This window comes from Leuciscus leuciscus (genome assembly GCF_965113295.1).
Source record: "Leuciscus leuciscus genome assembly, chromosome: 13".
NCBI classification, from domain to species: domain Eukaryota; kingdom Metazoa; phylum Chordata; class Actinopteri; order Cypriniformes; family Leuciscidae; genus Leuciscus; species Leuciscus leuciscus.
Window position 1 is genome coordinate 3,320,429 of NC_138737.1, and position 27,331 is coordinate 3,347,759.

The window sequence follows — 27,331 nt, forward strand, 5'->3', positions numbered from 1 at the left end:
TTCAGTAAACAACTTCTCACTTCCCTTATTTGTTTCTGAAGTAAATCTATTTTGTTTCGATATTTGTGCTGGAAAACAAGAGTAGGAAAAGCATTATTTTTTTTGCAGTGTGTGAACTGTGCACAAGAGCCCTGGTGTAAAACCTCAAAGTATCCAACCCCCCCCAAAAAAAAAAAAAAAAAATGACACGTTCACGAAATCAAAAATGCATCTTCTACCGTCGCACCGACTTTTTTTAAAAAACATCTCCTTTTTTCTTGTTTTTTGCCGTTTTTCTCTTTTTATAGTATCGCTCAAGTATATCACAGGTTACTATCTAGAGAGGAAATAGAGGGTAAATTATGTTCCATGCTACATCTTGTTCAGAGAAGGCTATTGCAGACGATTTCTACAACACACACAATCACACGTTGTACGCTTGTATAACAAAAGTTCCAAAACATGTCACCAAGAAACTAAATACATATGCAATGTTCACTATTTAGAGTCTTTTAGGACTATCCCTCGGTCAAAGTGAAGCTGTCGCACGTCACTCGACTTCGTGTCCCGTCTTACAGACAAAAGTTGAAAAATTGCTATTCAAAAATTAGCAAATTTGGTCATTGTCTCTCTCTCTTTTTTTTTTTTTTAAATAAGTAGTGCTTTTTTGATGGCTTAAGACAGAGGTCTTTTATTTGAATAATCTCACCCAGTGGCAATCTACAAGACGTCAGTGTGCATTTCATGACACCGCTACGCTTCCTCTCCTCCGCTGTTTAAAACAACACCAGCTAGTGCTGTGACGTAGAATTCAAAGTTACTTTTATCAAAATAGCTAAAAGGTGTTTATAAATATATCTGACGGCCAGGTTTTTTCGTCAGAGCGGCTCGTACGACGATCTCCTTCTAGAACTCCCACTCCAGCGTTTCCTCGCGGTTGGCGGCTCGCTCCAGCCGATGGATGATGTTGTTGAGGTTGGCCATCTTCTCGTTGCGTCTCTGAGTGCTTTTGTTGAGTTTGGGGTTGAGCGAGGGCGACTCCAGGCTGTAGTTGGTCGGGGCTGGAAGGGAGGGCAGTGATGGAGAGATGGGGGCGGACGAGGACGGGACGGGGGACACGGACATCATGAGGCCGGGCGAGGACGCGGCCGAGGGCGAGTTGAGGGACACCTCCAGGCTGCTCCGGGACGGTTCAGACGAAGCTTTGAAGCTGACGGGATCCTCGGGCGACTCCGCTGAGCTGTTCCTCTGAGGACCCTGACTGAGGCCCGCCTCCTCGTCCCCTCGGCCCGGGTCACTCTTCAGCGGGGAGAACTGGACGCCCACAGAGAAGCACTTGGCTTGCCTCACGCGCAGCTCCTCGTCCTCGTCCTCCTGTTTGAAGCTGAAGCGGCGAGGGCCGGCGCTGAGAGGACGACTGTGGAGCGGGTTCCTGTCGTCCCGGTCCGACACGGGGCTGTGGGACGCCAGGGGGGAGTAGTTGTTGTGTTCGGCATCCGTGTCGTTGTCTTGGAGACCCTCCATCAGGACCTCTCGTCGCATACGGGACCTGTGGGGGGATGATGGTAAAACGAGCTCAGGACAAAGAGAACACTTACTTCAGCATTTATTAATCTTAGTTAATATTAATGTCAACATTTACTAATACGTTATTAAAATCAAAGGCTGTATTTGTTAACATTAGTTAATGCACTGAACAAAACATGAACAAACAATGAAGAGTTGTATTTTAATTAACTAACACTAACAAAGATTAATAAATACTGTAACAAAAATGTTTTGTTCATTGTTAGTTCATGTTAGTTAATACATTAACTAATGTTATCTAATGAACCTTATTGTAAAGTTTTACTGATATATTTACTGTGAATACACAGTACACTGCCTTCTGTTTTTATTTTTTGCAGTGAGCTATATTGTCGTCACATGATCTAACCAGTGTTGTTATTGTTAACTAAAACTATTCAAATGGAAATAAAATAAAATAAAAATATTAAAAAAAAAAAAAAACATGTTGATAGACTATTACTAAAATAAAAATAAATAAATAAATGAAAACTGAAAATTCTATTAATAAATAGTAATAGTTTATAAACAATACTACAATAACTAACTACTGCATTGCATGTGTAATTCAGTGCATCCAGTTATCATCTGAAAATTAACATTTGGATAAAAAAAGAAAGAAATAGTTTGCTGCAGATGTGACTTCCAGTTTGAGAACTTTGCATTGTGGGATACTGTATCTTACAGTGTGCTCTGGTTGGGGGTACCAAAGGCAAAAAGGATGGTTCGGAGTAATCTCGAGCCAAACACCCCCCAGAAGCCTTTTCCCCCTTGGTCGAACATTATTAAAGTTAGAGCTTATTTAGAGAGATCAGCCGGATGGCTTAGTGCAGGCGCTAATGGTTCCAAGGATGTATCTCGTAAATTACCCCACTAATAAACTTCTACAGTAGTACAACTAGGTTCTGTACTCATAAAACGAGGCATTGGAAAGTTTGTAAGTGCATCAGGAGTTTATTTAAATAACACTTGCCTGATGGCTAATGCTACCGCTAACCCGGACGTCGAGGTCACTTCCGTGATTTGGGAAACCTATTTGTACTACTGTAGAAGTTTGGTACCATTCCAGGCATTATTACTGGGGTAATTTACGAGATACAACCTTGGATCCATTAGCGCCTGCACTAAACCATCCGGCTGATATCTCTAAATAAGCTCTAACTTTAATAATGTTCAACCAAGGGAAAAAAAAGCTTCTGGGGGGGTGTTTGGCTCGAGGTCACGGTGCAAACGACCCTAGGTTGAAATTACTCCGAACCATCCCTTTAATAATATAGACTAGTACTGGTGCAGTTATCATGTTCTTTTTTCTAACTCCTCAAATGTCCAGCAGGGGGAGCCAACCCCCCATTTACAGCTTCAAAATGTTTGCACACAACTTTGACATCTCTTTTAGCTGACTTCTGACTAGGTAAGTAGCAGAAAGGATCAGATTGGTACCTGTAGTTGTGGAACCAGTTGATGACGGTGTTGGTTTTGAGGTTGAGCTGTGCGGCCAGCATCTCGATGGTGTGCTGAGAGGGGTACGGCTCCTGGAGATACGCTTTCCTCAGAGCCTCCTTCTCCTCCGCCGCCAGCACCACTCGAGGTTTCTTGGCTTGGCTGAACGGGCAGAGCTCCAGCGGGGTCAGGCCTGGACTGATGCAGTCAGAATGAGCGCCGGGGGAATCGCTGTCTGAGCCGGGACTCAACAGACCGTATCGCCTCTTCAGATAAGCTGGAGAAAAGGAGAGAGAGAGAGAGAGACAGAGAGCCAGACAGAGAGAGAGAGAGAGAGAGAGAGAGAGAGAGAGAGAATTTGAATTTATTACAAATACATTTCACAGTATATTTAAATTACAATAGAGACAGAGTGCATTTAGGCCACGCCCACACCGGGGGGGGGGGACAAACCAACCGTCTCCATTGACTTTGCATTGCGAGAGGCTGCCTCCTTGTCATTTCTTGCTTCTAACAAAAGACAGAAAAATGCCTAAAAGCTGCTGTGTGACAAGGTGTACAGCAAACAAGCTAAAAAACCCAGAAATAAGTTTTTATTAGCTCTCGACCCCAAAAAACGAGTGTTTAGGACATAAAAGTGGATACAGGCAGTTGAGACAGAGCATCACGTGTCTCATTAACTTACTCTGAGAACTAACGTACGTCCGCTGGAGGAGACCGTACGGCAACACATGATAGTTTATCTTACAGAAATAATATATAAAACTGACATTTGGATATTTGACTCACCAGTGACCAAATGTTTAACTTACTGCACACATAGTGTATTTTTAGTGCATACTGAGTGTCAGGATCCCACAATTTACCCATTCGTTCCAGCCTGTATCCACTTTTATGTCCTCAAACGCTCGTTTTTTGGGGTCGACAGCTTATGAAAACTTATTTCTGGGTTTCTTAGCTTGTTTGCTGTACACCTTGTCACACAGCAGCTTTTAGGCATTATTCTGTCTTTTCTTAGAAGCAAGAAATGACAAGGAGGCAGCCTCTCGCAATGCAAAGTCAATGGAGATGGTTGGTTTGTTTTCCCCCTTGGTGGGCGTGGTCTTCAGATTATGACGCGTTGCGCTCTGTCTCTATATGCATAAATATTAAGAGCAACCCCAACTCACAAGAAATGTGCAAAAACCAAATCACCTTCAAATACAGAGCACAAAGCCTCACTGTAACAAATACCTTCAAAAGTGATAAGATCATCCACATATAATAAGCAAAATCAATCAATCTTCTTGCGTGCACCATGTTTGAAAACATAGCAACTACATTCTGCCCCAAATTTTGTTCGACTTTCTTTTTCCTACTTATATAAATAGCCAATTTCGCTTTGGCCTAAAACAAAATTCAACAACTGACATACAAATCTTTTTTTCAACACATATTTAACACTAGAACTACCGGAATTCTATAACTACTATAATGGCCATAGAAGTAGTTCTGACCTTTATTTGGATATAATTTCAATAAGCTATATCAAATCTAAGAATAAATGGATCTGTAATGTTAGGATAGGTAATAATAAACATCAGAACACTACATTTTAAGTCTAATGTATGTGAAAATGTATTAGTTAATCGACAACCACAGAACAGCTATTGTAATTACAGATACAAAGTCGAAAGTGATCAATTTTCTATTATTTTCTTTGTAAAATGAAAACAAATGTATTCATCCTTGGATATTAGAGTACAATAACTTACAAAAACATCACCAATATGCATTTCAATACATAGGTAAAACCTTTATGGGCACATATGAAACGCATATGCCCCAAACTGGCCAAACCAGTCATTCTGACCGTCACAGGAAAATAATATGAAAATATAACAAACTGCGAGAGATCGAACTGATTTAGTAACCAATATTTGTTTTAGTGAGCAAAAATATCATGCTGTAAAATTAGAATGAAAACTGTATGCATATGGTCGTATGACGTATGACTGTTATGGCCATTCAAGGTGGAAATACTCAAAACTCTTTTGTGTCTTGTAATTTTAATAAAATAACAATGATAGAATAAAATATAGACACATTTAGGAAAAGTCAGGGTCCTATAGTTAAGTTACATGGGTTTTATTTCAACAAAGTTATTACATTGCAAAATTTTAAAACAGTCAAAATGACTGCCTTGGTAGTTCTAGTGTTAAAACCCCAAAAATAAATAACACCGTAGAGAAAAAGTTTCATTACAACTTTGAAAAATACTTCCTAACGACAGAAATAAAGGCTCTAATCTAGCACAATTTACAAATGCATGAAAAATGGTGCACTCAGGGGAGAGAGAGAGAGAGAGAGCAGATAGTTACTTGAGATGACTTTACTGCATGTTTTACAAGTACTGCATCTTTACTGTAAGTGGGTCATAAACATGCTTAGTAAGTATTTTTGTCTTGATAAAACACTGACAGCCAATCAGAATCCACCCTGCTTCACAGAGCTTGAGCATTTAAAGTGGCAGACATTTGTTTCGGTAAACAAGACTTATATCTTCGGTCATTTTGCTTCTCAAGTAAATGCATCTTGCTTTAAGAATGTCTAGATATTTGTAGTGGAAAACAAGCTTTTTTTTTTTTTTCTTTTTTTTTTACAGTTTGTGAACTGATGCAGAATCACTGGAGAACTGAATAGATGTTTGCTCTTTATTACCTTTCTTCTCCATTTTCTTGACGTCTCTGAGCTTGTCCACGTTGTGCGGGTCGTTGAGCCACAGCTGCATGCGGACGAACGGCTCTCGACCCTTCAGACTGAGCTTATGCCAGGGCTTCGGTCTGGACAGCAGATCAGACACTGAACCCTGGGTCAATCCCAGAATGCTCTCTCCAAACAGACGCTGACCTGCATAAACACATATACTGTTACTGATCTGGCCTACAGTCTTTATAATTCTCCTTAGTTGTATGTTCGACATGAATCAAAGTGTCTGTTTCAATGAATAGATTCAAAACTTTTTTGTTTTTAACTACCTGTCATGGGTGTATCTTAAAGTGCCCCTGTGGTGAAACTCCAGCTTTTAATGTTGTGTATCTATGTGGTGTTTTTAATATGCTTTAAGACAAACCATGTGTAAGTTCATAAGTCGACACCATTGCTGAGTATTTTCTCCTTAAAACTGCTGTGAACCAAAGACAGTCTCAAAAACACGCTTTGAAATCGCTGGTGTTTCTGACGTCACAAACTACCTTGTAACCAATCAGATCAACGTGTGATCGTCAACCAGTGGATCTCTGAGCTGAGTGAGTGAGTGGAGGCGGGGCTCATTTGCATATTCATAGAACCGCGCATACTAAATGAGGCAAGGGTGTAGGAGTTACATTCAAGATATTTTAAGGCATGAAGAATTTTTTTTAAGGAAAAAAACGTTTAAATATGTAATTTTGGTGATCAAAAGTTGAGTTTTAGGATACAATTATTGACTACAGGGGGACTTCAAGAGAACGTGACTATGTTAGAAATCATAACACTACAGTTTTTTAAAATAAATGATTACTTTATCCACAATCTGGTTTGTGACTTGTGATGCAGTCTGGACTTAAAGGGTAAGACTTTACTTGAAGGGGTGTGGATAAGACTGACATGACACCTTCATAATCATGACATGACACATGTCATAAATATGAAGGAAGTTTTATGCATGTTTATGACAACTGTCATTAAGTGTCATTCATTTTTATGCAAATATGACATTGTTTGAGATGTCTTTGTTATGACAACTTGACATAAACCAATACATCATAACCTGTCATAAATGTGTCATAAACATGACATAGCAGATTATTTATTAAACTTAAGAAACTACTTAGCTTTATGGGTTAACATTACATTAAACTGTCATGTGGTCAGTTCTGACATTGGCTGTCATGAGGCCATTATAACTGTGTCATGAATATATTTTGACCATTTGTATTCCAGTATTAATTATAAAATAATTTGACAGAGTATTAACACTTAATGACATTTTAATGACAAATTAAATTCATATCACTGTAGTTGAGGTCAAGAAAAATATTCATGACACTTTTATCAAATTATTTGACAGAGTATTAACACTTAATGACAAATTCAATTTGTACCACTGGAAGAAAAAAAGTAATATAATGTAATGTTAACCCATAAAGCTAAGTAGTTTCTTAAGTTTGATGATTAATCTGCTATGTCATGTTTATGACATATTTATGACAGGTTATGTTGTCTTGGTAATGTCAAGTTGTCATAACAAAGACATCTCAGACAATGTCATATTTGCATTAAAAATGTCATAATTGAGCGAATGACACTTAATGACAGTTGTGATAAACATGCATAAAACCTCCTTCATATTGTATGACACATGTCATGATTATGAAGGTGTCATGTCAGTCTTATACACACCCCTTCAAGTAAAGTCTTACCTGTCACCTGATGATGTCACATTTTGTTGCCTCTGGCTTGCATATTTGGGTCTACTTAATATTGAACAATATTACTGATGTGACACTGCTGTACGAGAGCCGAACTGAGCTGGACGATGACATTTGAACTCATTTAATAATGGATGATCTTTATAACGGAACTGAATCAACACTGAAATGACTTCAGCCGAACAATTCTTTTTAAAGCTGCTTTACAGCCTAATTGATTATGTTTGTTTGCACCATTGAATTATAATTTTCCTGTTATCACGTAAAGCTGCTTTGAAACAATCTGTATTGTATTATAAAGTACTATAAAAATAAAGGCAACTTGACTTTTATTAAGCAAGGATGCATTCAAGTGATCAACAGTGACAGTAAAATAATGTTACAAAAGATTTATATTTCAAATACATGTTCTGTTGAAATTTCTATTCATCAAAGAATCTGGAAAAAATATGTTTTCAACATTGATAATAATCAGAAATGTTTCTTGAGCAGCAAATCATCATATTAGAATGATTCCTGAAGGATCATGTGACACTGAAGACTGGTGTAATGATGCTGAAAATTCAGCTTTTGATCATAAATTACACTTTATAATATATTCATATAGAAAAAAAGTTATTTTAAATTGTAATAATATTTCACTGTATCAAATAAATAAATGCAGCCTTGGTGAGCATAAAAGACTAAAACATAAAAACTTCTGAACAGTGTACCTCACGCTAAAATGCTCATCGTACACAAAGTGCCGTGTGTGTATTGTGCTGTAAATCACCTAAGTTGTTGTCCGTCAGAACTTCCTTCACTCTCTTGGTGATGGCGTACGTGTCCAGCTCCGGAGACATGGCCACCAGCTCCTGGATGCCCAGCGGTGTGTGTGTGTGTGTGTGCTGGGGGACGCTCACACACGGGCCGTGAGGATCCGCACGCTGAGGCTGCTGGTTCTCCTTACTGCTCTCCAGCGCCAGACTCACGGGCTCCAGGCTCATGTTGGGCTGTCCGTCTTCAGGACTCGCAGGAGGGGACGGGGACGAGCGGGTCGTCACAGGGCTCTTATCTGACAACCAATGACAAAGATCATATTAGTGTTTATAGTCAGGAGCATTTTAGGTTTATTAGTTATGAGACTGTAAATCTACTAAAAACTATGCAATAACGATCCCACTTTATATATATATATATATATATATAAAAAAAAAAATAACGACTTCATTCAACTCTTCATTTTCTTCTGTGTTCCTCTGAATGAGTTCACGTAGTGTAACAGCGCAGCGCTTCTGGGTTGTCCGTCAGAACGGAGGCTCACTATTGGCCAGCATCACACACATGACCAGCGTCGGCCAATAGTGAGCCTACGTTCTGACGGACAACCCAGAAGCGCTGCGCTGTTACACTACGTGAACTCATTCAGAGAAACACACAGAAGAAAATGAATAGTTGAATAAAGTCGTGATTTTAGTTAGTTTTTTTGCACACAAAAAGTATTCTCGTCGCTTGATAAACTTAAGGTTGAGCCGCTGTAGTCACTTGGACTATTTTAACGATGTCTTTACTACATTTTCTGGGATGACAGATGTCGATTACCTAAAAGCCTATGAAGGAGTGAGACAGCTCTCAGATTTCATCAAAAATATCTTAATGTGTGTTCTGAAGATGAGCGAAAGTCTTAGGGGTTTGGAACAACATGAGGGAGAGGAATTACTGACAGAACTCTCATTTTTGGGTGAACTAACCCCTATGATTTACTAACATTTAAATTTGATACAATACACTTATTGTGTACATACTGTATATTCCAGCCTACTTATATTAAAAAATACCTGCATGTACAGTAACTACAGCTGTAATTCCACTGTTGACCTTCCCTTAGTCCATAACCCACCCTTAAACCTACACATACTGTCCTAACCGTACCCGTATCCCACCTATAGCAGCACAAGTGTTCTGCAATACAATATGAACACAATAAATATATTGTACCTAACAATTATTATTAATATATATATTTTTCTGATGTGTACAAGGTGTGACTGGAATAGCATGTCTATAGAATGATTGATAACAAAAACATTTTACCCAGAAACCAAATAGCAAACAAGAAATCATACTTTGCTTATAGTTAATGAAGCCTAACTTTAATATGTTTTGCATTTTGACATAATTTTCATGAAACTTAAGCACATTTCCCCCCTAAAACTATCAATTCCAAAGTCACTTTATCGTAATATACAGATATATATATATATATATATATATATATATATATATTTATTTTATTTTGTTTATCTGATTGGTTTAACTTGTTCATTACTATAATAGTAACTTTTATCAAAATACAGAAGAAAAAAACAATGATTTAATTGAACCGGTGCAACAAACACTACTATAATGTAATGGTAGTTTAAAATTTAAAAAGATAGTTCACTCAAAAAATCTGCCATCATTTACTCTCCCTCGTGTCATTCCAAACCCATAAGACTTTCAATCATCTTCAGAACATAAATTAACACATTTTTAATGAAATCTGAGAGATTTCTATCCCTCCATTGACAGTAAAGAGATCGAAAAATAAATCCATATTTAATCCAAGTCTTCAGAAAAGACATGATCGCTTTATTTGATGAACATTCAATGAATGCCTTTACTCACATATAAACATTGATCATGAGAGTAGTTGATGACAGAATTAAAAAAATTTGGGTGAATTGTCCCTTTAAACTTCCTTTTGCATTAAAGACAGGGTTCCCACATCTTGGTTAACTTCAAATTCAAGGACCTTTCAAGGACTTTCCAGGTGCAATACCCTCAAATTCAAGGACTTGATGTGGGGACACGTATGTGGTGTTCAACAACAAACGCTGAGGTTCCATCGTAGTAGTTTTGTGCGCTTGAACATCATGGCAACGTACAAAACACAAAATACCTCATGCGGGAAACACATAACGTAATGCGTAAATGCGGCAAGTGTTGGTGAAATAACACATTAGCGGACCGGAGGGAATAATATGGTATTTTTTATATCTATGCATGACCTGTATCTATGCATGTTTATTTTCAGGTTCACAAACTTTCAAGGATTTCAAGGACCCGTGGGAACCCTGTAGAGAACTCCTATGAAGCCCCCACTGGCGGTGTGTGTGTTGGGTTGTGTGTGTAAGCACGACTGACCCTGGCTGAGGCTGTGATTGGGCAGCTGGTTGAGTCCGTGACCCAGCTGATCCAGAAGCCAGAGCTGCATGCGTATGAACGGCTCGCGTCCCTTCTGAGTGAGTTTACTCCAGGGTTTAGGCCTGGATAACATGTCACTCACACTGCCCTGAGACAAACCCAACACCTGCGAGAGACACAGAGACAGAGGCTGAGACATTCAAAATAAGCCTGAAGTAATGTCACACATTGCTTTTCACTATCAACTATCCTAGTGACCACTAGATGGCAGCAAAACACAACACACAATACAAGAGCTTCAGAGACGGTTCATTACTGGACTCAAAAGTTTGGGGTCAGGAAGATTTGTTTTTAAAGAAATACATTCATTCAGAATAAATGCAACGATCAAAAGTCACAGTAAAGACATTTATAATATTACAAAAGATTTTTATTTCAAATAAATGCTGTTCTTTGGAAATTAATTTATATTTTACGATATATTCAAATAGAGATTTTACAATATCACTGTTTTTACTGTATTTTTGCTTAAATAAATGCAACCTTGGTGAGCAGAAGAGACTCTTTAAAAAACATTAAATCTTACTGACCTTAAACTTTTGAATAGTAGTGTATAAAGGGCACTTAAGTTGTTTTTTGTTTCAGTTTGAAATGATAAAATGATAGATCTAGAGTTTAAAATGAAGATAAAGTACTAAATGAAGACAAAAAAACTATTCGAAATGCAATATTCGTATTATTTTGCATGGATTGAAGTACGAGTATCAGTGCATAGTTCAAATTCTTCTTCAAAAAAATTTAAATAATAATAAATAACCGCAAGGCAAGCACTGTGCTCTCATTTCTTCTTTTAAACAATATGCACAGATAAATCATTCACCAGAAACGTGTATTAAGAAAGTAAATATACTGTAGTTTTGATTTCATATGACAAAAAAATCTGAACTTTAAGAGGAGAATTAGATATGAATGTTTAGATGTGGGTATCAGATTTCTACTGTTTCCACACAATAAGATTGTGGCAGCTTTGTGTGTTAATAACTAGTTTCATGCATGCTTTGATCTTGACTCATTATAATATGGAAACGTTCTCTCCAGCTGTGCAGTTTCAATCCCACCTTCTCTCCGAAGATCCTCTGGCAGATCCCGTTCTTGGCCAGCTTCTCCTTCACCTGCCGGGTGAGCTCGAGGGTGTCCACCTCTCGGTACATGTACATCTCGTACTGCTCGGGGGTCAGCGGCGGGACGGTGGGCTTCAGGGTTCGAGGGATGTATGAGGGGAAGTACGACACCCGTCCCGCTCCACAGGGCGTCTCGCCGCCGCCCGCCGCGTCCGGCTCCACTTTAATCTCCACCGGCCGACTCAACACGGGCTCATCCTCCGGCGCGGACGCCTCCTCGCCGTTTACAGGACAGTCTCCGTTCTCCATCCGAGGCCAGGGACGAGGCATCGACGTGGACGAAGAGGAGGAGAGCGAGGGAGAGACGGAGGTGAAAGGGTGAGAGGTGCCGCTCATTCCCATTACCACAGCGCTGCGCTCCACGGACCAGTGCTGGTCGAAATACGAGCCGGCTTCACCGATCTCAGACTTGACTTTACGGATGATGTTTTGGACGAAGGCGGCGGGTGACAGGACGCTGAGAGGCGTCTGAGGGCTGCCGGCGGGATTGGACACACACACCGGCACCGATACGCCCTCTTCTTGCTTGATGAAGGGCGATGTGGGGGGCGGCTGAGGTTTGGTGGGATCCTGCGGGACGAGGCGTTCACTGGTAGACCCCCGACCGCACACCTCCATCTCCAGCAGGGCCTGTTGCTGCGCCTGCATCTCCCGACGGGCCTGTTCCAAGATGCTCTTGATGGTTTCGTCAGAACCGCTGCTTCCTCCAGAGCTGTTCCGGCCCGATGAACATCCCAGAGACGACTTACAATCACCTGTCCAACACACACACAAATCAGAGTCGCATTACAGGCCAAACTGCTTTTACCTTAAGTTAAAGGTCCCATATTGTACACCTTTCTGAAGTTTTATTTTAGGTTTTGATGTCCTTAAGAATATATATTTGCGGTATAAGTACCAAAAAACATCTCAAAATATTTGTAGCTCCTTTCTCTGACAAGAATAGGCCGATTTTGGCCTGTCTACTTAATATTCATGAGCTTCTCTTCTGATTGGCCTGTTGTTTTCTGAGTGACCCACCATTGGTGGGGGTGGAGACTGAAGGCAGTGACTTCACATTTATACGGAAGTCACAACGGCTCGTGAAAAGGCACAGCTACTTTATGCAGGCTGTGTGCATTTGTCTGTGGATCGACCGTTTTTAAACTTATATTATAGTTTCATCGCCCCTAGACCTCTGTCATCATGAAAAAAGTCATGAAATTTCAGTTTTGACAATATGGGACCTTTAACATGAGTTATTTAAAACTCGAGATGCTGACAATACAGCAAGACACACACAAACAGCCAAACTAGCACTAGAACATGAACATAGACCAATAATTAAGATTTATTAAAATACATCATATTATTAAAAAACCTTTTATTTTATTATAATGTCATATTTAATACAAATGCATTTTAATAAATAATATAATGTATTAAAAGAATTTTAAAATACTTAATTATAATAAAAACATTATTCTAAATATAATAGTATTTATTATTATTTATCTAATATTCAAAACAGCAAGACACACGGAAACAGCCAAACTAGCACTAGAATATACAGTCAAGACAAACATTATTCAGACACCAGATATCATTTTTGATATTTTTTTACTAGTGTGTGCAGGACACTATAGTTCATTTATAAGTGAGGAGAGCAAAATAAAGTAAACTGTGACATATTATACCCAAAAAAAATGTCATACAGTGACTAACAGTAAAATTTATAAAAATTTGGGAACAAATATTATTCATACACTTTGACCTGATCATGTTTTGCTGAAGTGTTTTTTCTTTAATTGCTAATGCTCTTTTTACACACAGACTGAACAAAATGAAGCATTGCTTGGTGACTGGTTGAGCTAAACTGGTATTATCTAATTGTGTAGTTAAATTTAACAGCTGACAGATATTCATCATAATTAATTTGTGAGACAGTCTAACAGAAGGACGGACAAAACCAGAGAAATATCTGAAGTTCTTGTCATATTTTATTACCATTTTCTAAACTATAGTGAATAAACTGTGATAATGTGAGAAATGTTGAAGATGTCTGAATAAATTTTGGTTTGACTGTATGAACATTTACATTTTACATTATTAAATTACATTATATTATAAAAAATTATTTTATTTTATTATAATGTATTATTTAATACAAATATATTTCAATAATAATATAATGTATTAAAATAATTTTTAAATATTTCATTATAATAAAAACAATCTAAATATAATAGTAATTATTATTATTTAAAATAATTTCTTAATTATTAAATAAAGTAGACAGTGCAAAACAATGCACCTTGTGAAAATAATTCTCAACACAAATAATGTAGTTTTGTCTTGCTATTTCAACATTCTTTAATAAAGAAACTAAATGTACTCGAAAAGCAAAATTGTATAAGATATTTAGAGAATATATTTTCAGAGAATACATCTTTAAAATTATTAAGATTATTTTAAGTACATGCATCACTAAATTCTGTTTTTTTTGTACTGAAAAAATATATGAAGACTTCGGATGCAAAAACCTCTCAGTCCGTCTGACATTTCTATTTTAAATGGCCATTTTTATGTTTTTAATTTTACTCTTAATAGGGACATATTTGAAAATAAGGCATTTCAATAACTGACTAATAACCTCTTCATTGTCATTAAAGTGAAATTACAGAACCTAAACATATAATATTAATAATAATATAATAAAAGAAAAAATGTCAGACGGACTTAGAAGTCTTCATACAGAATGCTTATGCATCCATACTTATTTTTTGTTCTATTATAAAGTTTTTAAGCAGGATATATTCTCTAGTGAGACAATTTTGTTTCTCAAGTAAATGCATCTTATTTTAGATTATTAATTTTTTTTCGCAGTGCAGAAGTAATTCTGAACCATGAGTAGATGATTTCAACAAACACACACACACACACACCAGAACAATCATAGGCGCAGATCCACTTCCGCACTGCTGTGTGTTATTGTGTGCGGCTCATAAACCGTGTGTGTGTGTTTGCTGTCTCGTTACACACCTCTTTGTGACTGGATCTCCTTCTTGGCCTGCTCTAGAATATTCTTGATGGCATCATCTGACCCAGTTTCAGGAGTTCGGATGCGAGGAGTGATGCTCCCTGCCGGAGAGAGAGAGAGAGAGAGAGAGAGAGAGAGAGAGGTGAGTGGGCCGGCTGATCAGAGAGCAGATCCAAAGCCTTGCGTTTGATTGCTAGATCAATGGCCGCCTTTGAGAAGCTGGCATCAAGTGAGGGTGCGCTAACACGTGAAAGCTTTACTTTCAAAACTGAGGAAGAAAACAGCGCTGTGAGAGCATCACAACAAACACAGGGAGGGAGTGCGGAAGTTGTGCACAGAGACAGTGATGTACAGGAACCTGGGCTGGTTCTCTCTGGGGTTCTGAAGCGGTTCTGTGGGGTTTAGAGGATGAGACAGATGGGCCTATGGGATCGCTCAAACACTTCAAACAACACATTTATCTTCCATAATGTGGACTAGGAAGGACACAGCAGGTGGATAATATTAGTTGTGATCTCTCTTGAAACTTGTCAAGAACATTTCAGGATCATATTCACCTAAAATCTAAAGAATTTTCTTGTTATACACTCACCTAAAGGATTATTAGGAACACCTGTTCAATTTCTCATTAATGCAATTATCTAATCAACCAATCACATTGCAGTTGCTTCAATGCATTTAGGGGTGTGGTCCTGGCCAAGACAATCTCCTGAACTCCAAACTGAATGTCAGAATGGGAAAGAAAGGTGATTTAAGCAATTTTGAGCGTGGCATGGTTGTTGGTGCCAGACGGGCCGGTCTGAGTATTTCACAATCTGCTCAGTTCTGGGATTTTCACGCACAACCATTTCTAAGGTTTACAAAGAATGGTGTGAAAAGGGAAAAACATCCAGTATGCGGCAGTCCTGTGGGTGAAAATGCCTTGTTGATGCTAGAGGTCAGAGGAGAATGGGCCGACTGATTCAAGCTGATAGAAGAGCAACTTTGACTGAAATAACCACTCGTTACAACCGAGGTATGCAGCAAAGCATTTGTGAAGCCACAACACGCACAACCTTGAGGCGGATGGGCTACAACAGCAGAAGACCCCACCGGGTACCACTCATCTCCACTACAAATAGGAAAAAGAGGCTACAATTTGCACGAGCTCACCAAAATTGGACAGTTGAAGACTGGAAAAATGCTGCCTGGTCTGATGAGTCTCGATTTCTGTTGAGACATTCAGATGGTAGAGTCAGAATTTGGCGTAAACAGAATGAGAACATGGATCCATCATGCCTTGTTACCACTGTGCAGGCTGGTGGTGGTGGTGTAATGGTGTGGGGGATGTTTTCTTGGCACACTTTAGGCCCCTTAGTGCCAATTGGGCATCGTTTAAATGCCACGGCCTACCTGAGCATTGTTTCTGACCATGTCCATCCCTTTATGACCACCATGTACCCATCCTCTGATGGCTACTTCCAGCAGGATAATGCACCATGTCACAAAGCTCGAATCATTTCAAATTGGTTTCTTGAACATGACAATTAAGTTCACTGTACTAAAATGGCCCCCACAGTCACCAGATCTCAACCCAATAGAGCATCTTTGGGATGTGGTGGAACGGGAGCTTCGTGCCCTGGATGTGCATCCCACAAATCTCCATCAACTGCAAGATGCTATCCTATCAATATGGGCCAACATTTCTAAAGAATGCTTTCAGCACCTTGTTGAATCAATGCCACGTAGAATTAAGGCAGTTCTGAAGGCGAAAGGGGGTCAAACACAGTATTAGTATGGTGTTCCTAATAATCCTTTAGGTGAGTGTATATATATATATATATATATATATATATATATATATATATATATATATATATATATATATATATGTAATGCCATTTTAAGGTCCGTGAAGATGATATTGTTATTGAAATCATGGTCTTGCCTTTATGGTGATTTAAAATCATTACATTAATACTATATTAACTAAGCTAAACGCAAACCGGATTGGTTAATAGGAATTTTGTGTTAGGACCAATAAGGATGCTGCTCCAAGATCATCTTCTACATGAAAAATTCACCAAATTTATCAAAAATACTATCATGTTTTTTTTAACCCAAGTAAGTTATATATAATAAGGTTAATGTCAGAATTATTACTAGATATTATATATATGTATTTATGTATAGAAACTGTATATGTACAGGTGAAACTCGAAAAATTAGAATATCGTGCAAAAGTTCATTTCAGTAATTCAACTTGAAAGGTGAAACTAATATATAGACTCATTACATGCAAAGTGAGATATTTCAAGCCTTTATTTGTTATAATTTTGATGATTATGGCTTACAGCTTATGAAAACCCCTAATTCAAAATCTCAGAAATTTTGAAAATGTTCATAAGCTGTAAAGCCATAATCATCAAAACTATAACAAATAAAGGCTTGAAATATCTCACTTTGCATGTAATGAGTCTATATATTAGTTTCACCTTTTAAGTTGAATTACTGAAATGAACTTTTGCACGATATTCAAATTTTTCACCTGTGTATATATATATACTGTATATACACACACACACACACACACACACACACACACACACACACATATATAGGTTGGTGTGTTTGTAATGTAAGAACTGATGTGATGTCAATAGGGCGACTGCATCTTTAAACTGAAAGGCAGGACTGTCCCACCGCCACTGTAATGAGTGTCGCAGCTTCTCTGGGTCGGTCGGGTTCACTCACCTCGCTGGCGAACCTGGATGGTGCGTAAGGCCAGGATGTTCTGCTCATCTGACAGGAACTGCTTCATCTTGATGAAAGGCTCTTTGCCTTTGACGGTGAGTTTTCTCCAGGGTTTGGGTCGAGCCAGGATCTCGCTGACCGAGCCCTGTGAGAGGCCCAGCACGTAGTGACCGAACACACGCTGACCGATGTTGTGTTTCAGTAACTGCTCTTTGACCTGAAAAGCGATTTCTGCAGTGTCCACCTGGTCGTCGTCTCCTCCCCCTGAGCTCCCGCTCTCCGATTGGTCGCTTGGCATGCCGGTCTCCATCGCGACTGGCATAGAGGCGTTCTGATTGGCTGACATGAGGGCCGCTTTGGCAGCGTAGAGGGCGGTGGGGAAGGCCATGATGGAGGAGCCGTCTTTCTTGAAGAGTGGAGACAGGAGCTGCTTCTGCAGGAGCTGGTCTCCGGGGTGTTTCTCACCTGAGAAGGGTGACACTGAGAAGGGGCGTGGCAGCTCGTGGGTGGAGGAGGGCGTGTCAGTGATGGGCGCGCCTGGGCTGGAGGAAGTGCGCCCATCTATGGGCAGTGTTCCCGGAGGAGAGGAGAACGACCCCGCCGGGCGACTCACGCTCTTGCTGGAGTCCTCAGAATGACCCTCATCTTAGACAGAGAGAGAGAACACACATGAGAACACACATGTTTATCTGGAAAAACTGAGAGTTATCTCTCTAAAATCTGACTTGATGAGCCATATAAACACAACTACTAAATAAATAAATAAATACAGTACTAAATATAAATAGTTATTAATTATTTTATTTAATGATCATATTTTATTAGAATAACTATTTAATAGCAATGATAAAAAAATTAACAAAATATATAAAATTAATATAATTATATACATTTTATAATTACACACACATATATATATATACACACATATATATATATATATATATATATATATATACATATATATATATATATATATATATATATATATATATATATATATATATATATATATATATAAAAATTAAATAAGTCATTTATACAGTTTCGAATTATTAAACAAAAATATTTGTAATATTCAATTTTAATTTGATCACTAATTTTAATTTAAAAATGAATGATTAATTTAATATTAAAAAACACATATAAATCATATATACACATTATTAGTAATGATTTAATTGAATAATAAACATTATTAATAAATAAAAATACAAACAATATATATATACTTTAGCTTGATACAATTTAGAGCTTTATTATACAAAATATTTTACCACATAAAATGTCTAGCTGTATTTTATTTTAGTATCCCTCAGATACTATTATATATATATATATATTTAGATTTTTTTCCACTTTTATTGTAATTTTGTAAAAAATAAAAATAATTTTGTTGAGTGTGTTTGTCATTTTTATTAGTTATATTTTTTTTAAATAAGTCTATACAATTGATTATTTCAGTAAATCAAGTTAAACTAAATGAAAATGAGAAACGTTGCTTTGATAACCAGCTGAAATAAAATAAGGTTTATAAAAATAATTTCAGTCATATTTTTTAAATATTTTATTTTATTTCAGTTAAAGTTTATTTGACTTCAAGTAACAAAAATGTATAGTTTTTTATGGTTTTAGTTTTAGTGAACTATAATAACCCTTCTACAAGGTACTTCAAAGACAGAAGGGAAAAGTTTAGTGACGCATCCGTGAACAGAAACACACACACACACACACATCCTCACCGCTGTTGTGTAAAACTCGGACTTTATCCACAAGAAATTTGTGAGAGGGTAGAAAGGCTTCTTTGTCCAGCAGCAGCGCCTCAGCGGTTTTGGCCGATTCCTACACACACACACACACACAGGCAGACAGGCAGTTAACCTCTCGAGATCAATGCAGATCTACATTATGGATGACGCTAGTGAGGCGTTTACACACAGATCACTGTGGCGTTTCCTCATTGACAACTGTTTTTCACGGGGAACTTTATTTGTCTTTTAGTTGAGAGGGTCCGTAACCTTACGTCAATAAAATGCAAAGCTGTTAAAAATCCTAAAGCTCTCTGCAGGAATAACACTAGTTTCACTCACCTGGGATGAACTTCCATTGGCCGATGCCAGTTTCATGGCTTTGAGGATGCTGCAGGACACACAACGATACGTTAACATCATCATCCTGATACATCATCGCTATAGTATATCCGTGTTCCTGGAAACCTCACCTGAGCTCTGTTTTGATCTCTTCATAATCCATCTGGGACTGTAGTTTGGCCTCCAGGGTCTACAGACACAAATCAAGATGTTAATTATGGATCATTGTTAAATCAATACAGTCGTGAGAGAAGCTGAAAGACAACAGATGGAGGTACAACCAATGTGTTACTATTAAGTATAATTTCCACACACACACACACGTAGTCTGATCTGTCTGGTTTCGTGCAAAATTTATAAGAAACACACATTGATTTAAAAATGCATGAAAAATTGCTACACTTTGCGTCATCTTTTATGTTCACAGACACTGCATTTATTTGATATATTATTACAATTTCAAAAAGAACAGTTTTCTATGTGAATACATTTTAAAATGTAATTTATTCCTGTGATCAAAAGCTGAATTTTCAGCATCATTACTCCAGTCTTCAGTGTCACATGATCCTTCAGAAATCATTCTACATTTCTGATTATTATCGATGTTGAAAACAGTTGCTGCTTCATATTTTTGTGGAAACTGATACATTTTATTTTTGAAATGTTTGAAAATATAAATATTTTGTAACATTATAAATGTCTTTTTTGTGTCACTTTTGATGCTTAGTGAATATTCATTTCTTTTAAAAAAACTTTTGAATGTCAGTTTACAGAAAGAGCACAAAGTGTGTTAATTTACACAATTTTTGCACTATTTTACACACGTGATGGAATCTCTGGACTTTTGGATGTAATGTAAGTCGCCTTAGATAAAAGTACTGTAAATGTAAACATGGTAAAATGGAGCTGAGAATTCTATGCATATATATGTAAATGCATATGACTGAAATCAAACTGAAATCATAATCAAATTAGCCAAAAATATGTAATAAACAACATGCAAGAGGTGGAAAATGTTAATGAAGGAAATGCGGCTCTTTAAACCTAAACACATCTGCAACAGTGGTTATCGAGTTACATAGAAACAATTAAGCTGGTGGTAAAAGTATACTTTTAAACTATAATAGACTGACCTCATATTATAGCTACATGAATGAATGATTTGCTCTCACCTCTATAGCTTCTGACTTATAGGCCAGCTGCCGCTCCAGCTCTGCAATCTGATTGGCCGACGAGTCCTGGACTTCCTGTAAGGTGAACTGGAGTCTCTGGACGTTCTCGAGCAGTCTGAGGATCTCTCTGTCCTTGGAGAACAGCACCACCTCCAGCCGTGACAGCGCGCCCTCGTCTCGCTCCTCGCGCTCCCTCTCCTGAGACCACCAATGAAAAGGAGGAGATCAGGGGGAACATGAAACTCTCTTTTCAACTTCAAAATACCATCCTGCTCTCTGGCTTCCTATAATCACGTCGCCTCAAAGAGCCACTAATGAGGTTCCAGTGGTGTGGGAGCAAGTGATCATTTCCTCCCACTTCAGATTGGACATGTTAAGGTGGCAATTTGTGGCGAGGCGAGTCGTCCGGCTTTCATCTCAAAGCGAGACTCGGGTCTTTACCTCCTTGGGTCGGTCTTCTGACGGGCCGGTCCCTTTAGAAGTGCTCTGAGTGCCGGCGAGCTGCTCCCTCAGCCTCTCCACCTCCCTCTGGGCCAAATCTGCTCTCTGACATCAAACACACAAGTTTGGACAACTTTAGAGGAGCTGAACATCCAGCTTGTGCGTGTACCGTAACCCCGAGAAGTTTTCAGACACTTGCATCGCACTCAAATAATAGTCAGAAAAATCTAAACCGAACAGTTTAATTGAAACTGTGATACTCACATTTCTAAGGCTTTTAAATTATCGTCATAATGAGGATAAAACTGTTGCACACAATCAACTACATGCCTTCTGTGGTCTTTTAGCAAGTAAAAGGCGTTTTAGTGTAACTGTACAAACGTCCTCCTTCATCTTGTGGTTCATGTGTCTTCTTTATGATGTGAAATCTGCAGGGATTTGTATGAAGTAAACATAAGAATAACTTTTATATTGTTAGTAATATTGCTAGATGAACACTTACTGGACTGAAGCAACTGAGGTTTACTTGATTATCCATACAGAAAAATTTATGTTCAAACATGAGTATCCATTTGGCCCAACATGTGCTGTAGAAAATGCTACACGGTTTAATAGAAATTCAATAAAAATTGTTAAATGAAAAAAAACAAAACATGAGTATCAAATATGATCATCAGGCTTTTGAGGAAGGTTTATTTGTTCATCTATCAATCATAATTTTAATGCATTGCATTATATGTTTTAAAACTACTGAGCTTTGATCATAAAACATTTGATCTCAGTAAATATCATCTTACTAAGACATATTATTGGGAGTTGACAGCTGATATTAATATGCATTATATGCAAGTAGTCTGCTGTACTGTTACAAAGATCTCACTGATTTACATTACAAGCATCAGAATTTCATGTGTTTTGGCCATAAAAATATCAGCATCTGCACCAAAGTGCATATTTTTGCCTCTGATTAAAATTGCAATGTTTTCTCCTCCGTGAGTCTGAGCTCCATATTCTCACTATATCATAATATATGGGCCATAAAAGCCTGATGTCTCAAATATAATTCTCATTTTTTTTATATTTTGTCTAATAAACTGTTGGATCATTTTTGTCAGGCTCAATGTGGTTTAATAATTGTGATAATATACTACCCTACTTTTCCATCCTACATTATGGCAGCACAAAAATGCTAAAAGCCACAGATAAAGCGTCAATTGCACATCTAATGTACATCTTTTTTTCTGTTGCATCAATGCTAAAAAATGCTTTCTGTCTTTTTCAATAAGATGAAAACAGAGAGAGAGAGAAATATGAATTTCCCAAACACTTTAAGACCAAAATCACTTGAACGAGAATCATAATTATGACTTCCCAACTCGTACACAGGAGCTTCCCAGGAGGACGTAGTTCCCAGAAAAGCTCCTCCAGCATTTGAGCACGGATGACACTTGCTTTGATACTTTATTTCTAACACAATAGCATTCACAGGTTTATAAGTAGAACTCTAGTGTCAATACTTTTTGTCTTGATTTGCACTGTTTTATCATTTCAAACAGTTTTTTGACAAAGTGTCTTTCTTGAAAATAAATGATGCTCATTTTGATATTTTGCATGCAATGATTTTCCTTTTTTCAGTCAATGTTAATGCAGACTGTTGTTTAGTGAAATACTGGGCAATTTGAGCATCAATACAAATCAGGGCCAAACATTCCCAGAGATCCATAATCAAATGAACAATCAGGCCGAACGGAAGAAGAACGCCCTCGAAAGCCCAATCAGACGAGATTTCCAGGTGGCGAGAAACATCCGCAGGTAAAACAGCGAGAGCGAGCGCGCGTCTGCTCCGTTCTGCTGAGGTGCGTGTTTACTTGCAGGCACTTTCTTCTCAAACTGTTTACCTGCTCTGTCACACTCGGCCTGCTAATTAATGACTCATTTTCGAATCATTTATCTAAGAGCTGCTGGCAAAGGGAGAAAAAGCAAATCACAGTGGAAAAAAAGGAAGCAATCAGCGCAATGAAGTAACTAACAGCCCTCCTCGTTCGCCACATCTCTCTCTCCTGTCCTCCGCCGCTCGCACGGCATCATGGGAAAGAGTGGCGGGTAATCACGGGTCTGCGAGAGCGAGGACGAGGAGGGTGGTGGGGGAGGAAGAGGGTCTAATTAAACTCAAAGCTTGATTAGGAAGGTGATTATCTTCACGACGACAGCGTCTCAATCAGAGGCTGAGAGGAGGGCACACACTCACCTGGTTGGCCTTCTCCAGGTTCACCATTAGAGCTCCCATCTCCTCCACTCTGGAAGACACAAACCACACGTTACACATCCGACCACCAGCACGGCTCATGCTCGCACGCGACTGCACACGGAGTCATGAAAAGTGCAGAGCGACAGGTTCACGTAGTACCGGCCACCAACGAAAGTTTTTTTCACCAGAGAAAGTCGTTTGGAAACTGTAGATTTCCAAGCTTCATGTTACATGTAAAGTAATTAAAGAACAGCGATTAGACCCCTGATGCTATGAATGAACTAAAACCCTAATTCTGATAATTATGGCGTTTATAAATATAAAAAATAAAGGTAACCCTTTAGTTTAGGGTCCAATTCTCAATATGAAGTATTTGCTTATTAGCATACATATTACTAGGATATTGGCCGTTTATTAGTACTTATAAAGCACATATTAATGCCTTATTCTGCATGACCATATTTTACATTCTTAAGCCTATGATGAATAGAAAGTTCAAAAGAACAGCGTTTATCTGAAATGGAAAGCTTTTGTAATATTAAACACTAAACCCTTCAAAAGTTTGGGGTCAGTAAGAATTTAAATTTTATTTTGGGGGGAAAGAAATAAAATAAATCAATCAACTTTTTGATTTAAAATTACATTTTAAAATATATTAAAATAGAAAACAGTCATTTTAAAATGTCACAATATTACTGGGTTTTTTTTAATTGTTTTTTTTTTTATCAAATAAATGCAGCCTTGGTGAGCAGAAGAGACTTCTTTTTAAAAACATAAAAAATCTTACCGATCTAAAACTTTTGACCAGTAGTGTATATGTAAAATACAATTATAACTTAAATACTATTACATTATTTCATATACAACTTAATGCTCATGCAGACCTCTTAAACTCCCTGTCCTTTAATATATTTGCTCGTCTCAGAACATCATATTAAACCTGAAATAAATCTGGTCCGGTTCTGATGTGGTAGACCTGAGATGGCTTTGTTTAGTTCAGAACAAAAGTATATTTTTTAATTTCTGTTCAGCTGATAAATTTCCATCTGATTCTCTTTCTGCTGCAAACAACGGCCGCTGATGATACGATTGCATTAGCGATCTCGACTTATAGACAGACTGAGAAACTCAAAGGCTCGCGAGCGCACTGAACGGCCCTCTCTTCAGACTAAATTTCTCTGATTGTGCTCTTAAAGCGAATCTCGTCTAATTGAGAAGGTATCTTTGTTTAGCGTAACCTCAGAGACTCACATGTTTAATCAATCTTTCACTTCTCTTTATTCCGCTGCCTCTCCACCTTTTGAAAATCAACTCCCTGATGGCTGAGAGGAAACCGTTGAACTTCAAACAAACCTTATGAATAATCTCCCCGAGACGCTATTCAAATGAGAGCTCTCTGATTGTGCCGAGCGCACGCGTGTGTGGGCATGTTGGGATACGAGGATGCCGAACACAGCGCTAGATAAGATATGACTCACTCGACTCTAATGACAGCAAACCTTGCATTTTAGTGACTTCAGTGTCTCCCTTAAGAACTTTTGAACTTGTTCATTTATTTATTTCTTCTATTTGTGGTTTACGGGTTTCTCTGGAGTGCAGCGCAAGCGCCCTTTTCAGGCAGATTCATGCGGACCCCAGTGTAAATACTGGAGTTGCGTTCGGTGCGTTGATGTGATTCACATGGCAATGCTTTTAGCAATGTGTAACATCAGTGTTTTCCAATATATCCAGTAATGGTGAAAGAAACTGTGACGTTACATCTTTCTCTCGCATTGCCTTCGCTTGCATCGCAACCAGTTCAGAATATTTAATCTTATAAAGAAGTTATTTTAATGAATCACTCAAATAAACTCTGAACGTTGCCAGTTTGAATCAGTCTGATGAATCTTTATCCTAATGAACTGGATTAATATGTGAAGTTCTTACTTCCAGCCATGTCCTACTAAAAATGCAAGACTTTTGTTAGACTTTTGTGAGTTTAAGAACATGATATGACAACATATAGTTACAATTTTTTTTTTTTACAAATATGAAAAATGTATTTTACATGTGTATATAACATTATATAATATTTAATTATAATATTTTACATACATGTACATGATATAATATTAAATATGATTTTACATATATTTACATAATATTTTACTAAATACAATACAAAAAGTTATTTATTTTTACACTTTAAAAACAGTTTATTATTAAACACAATACATTTATTTTGGTCACACTTTAGTTTAGGGTCCATTTCTCACTATTAACGACAACTTTTGCCCCAATCAACTCCTAATTACTGCTTATTAATTAATAGTTTGTAAGGTAGTTGTTAAGTTTAGGTATTGGGTAGCATCATGAAATAAAAATGTAAAAAACTGTTTTCAACATTGATAATAATCATAAATGTGTCTTGAGCATCAAATCATCATATTAGAATGATTTCTGAAGGATCATGTGACACTGAAGACTGGAGTAATGATGCTGAAAATTCAGTTTTGATCACAGGATATAAATTACACTTAAATATATTCACATAGAAAACAGCCGTTTTAAATTGTAATAATATTTCACAATATTACTGTTTTTGTTTGTATTTTTAATCAAATAAATGCAGCCTTGGTGAGCAGAAGATACTTCTTTTAAAAACATGAAAAATCTTACCGACCCCAAACTTTTGACCTGTAGTGTATATGTGCAAAGTATTTTGTGAAGTACATAACAGATGCGGTATCCCATAATGCAATGCACCCGAACTCTGACGTGTGCGCACCAACAGTGCTAGTCTGGAGAGATTTTGAACCCATGTCAGCTGGTTTAGGTTGTGTATTTGACTAACTTTAACCCCTTTATTAACTAAGGTCAGAGAAGTTAAATTTGGGATGAGACTGGAAATGGTAATGGAGGTTTTGTGTGCCGAAAACCATGTTTCACAGAAGCAACAGAGGGGAAAATAGATGCTCCGCTTCAGACAAATCAAACATGTAGCTTGAGATGAAATCATGATGATTCCAACGAATCCAAAGAAAGGAAACACAACAAACATCAGCATAATATGGACACGTTTTCAGTCGCCACAGTGATTAAGTGTCTTACTTTTCCGCCTTTTCCTTGTCGTATTTACACCTCAGCTCCTGCAGCTCTGTTCGGGCCGAGGTCAGCGCTGTAAGAGACAGACACGGGTGCAATTACTGACCTCTGACCTCATATCAAGCCCCAGATGACCTCAAGTGTTTGATATGGATCTTACATGACTGAAGCGCTTTGATCCGGTCCTCAGCCTGGCCGAGTCTGACAGGCAGGGAAATGTCTGATTCATGTTCCTCCCTGTGGAAACCAGAACTAGAGATCAGAACAGGAAGTGACTGAAACCCGCACTGAGGAATGATGAAGCCGCTTGAATGGATCTCTGGAAACCAACAGCTGATTTTCATGTGAACATCTTATTCGGCGCCGGATTACAGTAGCACACTACTCATACTACTGTGTAAAGTTTGCGAAATGTGACGTATATAAGCACTGTGTGAGATGTGGAATCCCATAATGCAATGAATTTGCATATCAGTCACAATTCTTAACATTTTTACATCAAATTTTATTGAAAATCTGATAAAATTATAATTTAATTAAAAAATTATACTAGATACTTAACAACTAGACACCACTCACTGAATTAAACATGCATAGGTCATGCAACAACAAATGTAGTATATATATTTGTGTACGTATACAGCACATTATGCAGTAAAGCCATGATATGCGCAGTATTGTTTAATGTGTTGACGTAATTTCCACTGAAACAGGAAGACAGTAGAAGCCAAAGCTGTTGAATCGTTCCCTATCCCCCTAGAT

General features: G+C 37.8%; 1 protein-coding gene across 3 annotated transcripts in view; it reads right to left on the reverse strand.

Annotated features, from left to right (window-relative positions):
- Positions 1-240: 240 nt before the first annotated feature.
- Positions 241-27,331, reverse strand: part of LOC309512314 (homeobox protein cut-like 2) — a 222,641-nt gene continuing 195,550 nt past the window's right edge. For 2 of the 3 annotated variants that reach the window (XM_082187818.1, XM_082187820.1), the window contains 16 exons: positions 26,730-26,806; positions 26,576-26,642; positions 23,486-23,534; positions 21,238-21,342; positions 20,797-20,994; positions 19,756-19,814; positions 19,625-19,673; positions 19,277-19,376; positions 17,535-18,179; positions 14,804-14,902; positions 11,720-12,537; positions 10,602-10,767; positions 8,209-8,490; positions 5,686-5,874; positions 2,986-3,262; positions 241-1,528 (listed from right to left, as the gene is read on the reverse strand). In XM_082187818.1, coding sequence (XP_082043944.1) covers positions 886-1,528; positions 2,986-3,262; positions 5,686-5,874; positions 8,209-8,490; positions 10,602-10,767; positions 11,720-12,537; positions 14,804-14,902; positions 17,535-18,179; positions 19,277-19,376; positions 19,625-19,673; positions 19,756-19,814; positions 20,797-20,994; positions 21,238-21,342; positions 23,486-23,534; positions 26,576-26,642; positions 26,730-26,806 — 3,823 coding nt within the window. In that variant the 3' untranslated portion in view covers positions 241-885. Of the gene's footprint in view, positions 1,529-2,985; positions 3,263-5,685; positions 5,875-8,208; positions 8,491-10,601; positions 10,792-11,719; positions 12,538-14,803; positions 14,903-17,534; positions 18,180-19,276; positions 19,377-19,624; positions 19,674-19,755; positions 19,815-20,796; positions 20,995-21,237; positions 21,343-23,485; positions 23,535-26,575; positions 26,643-26,729; positions 26,807-27,331 lie in introns of all 3 variants that reach the window. The other variant, XM_082187819.1, reaches the window with a different exon arrangement.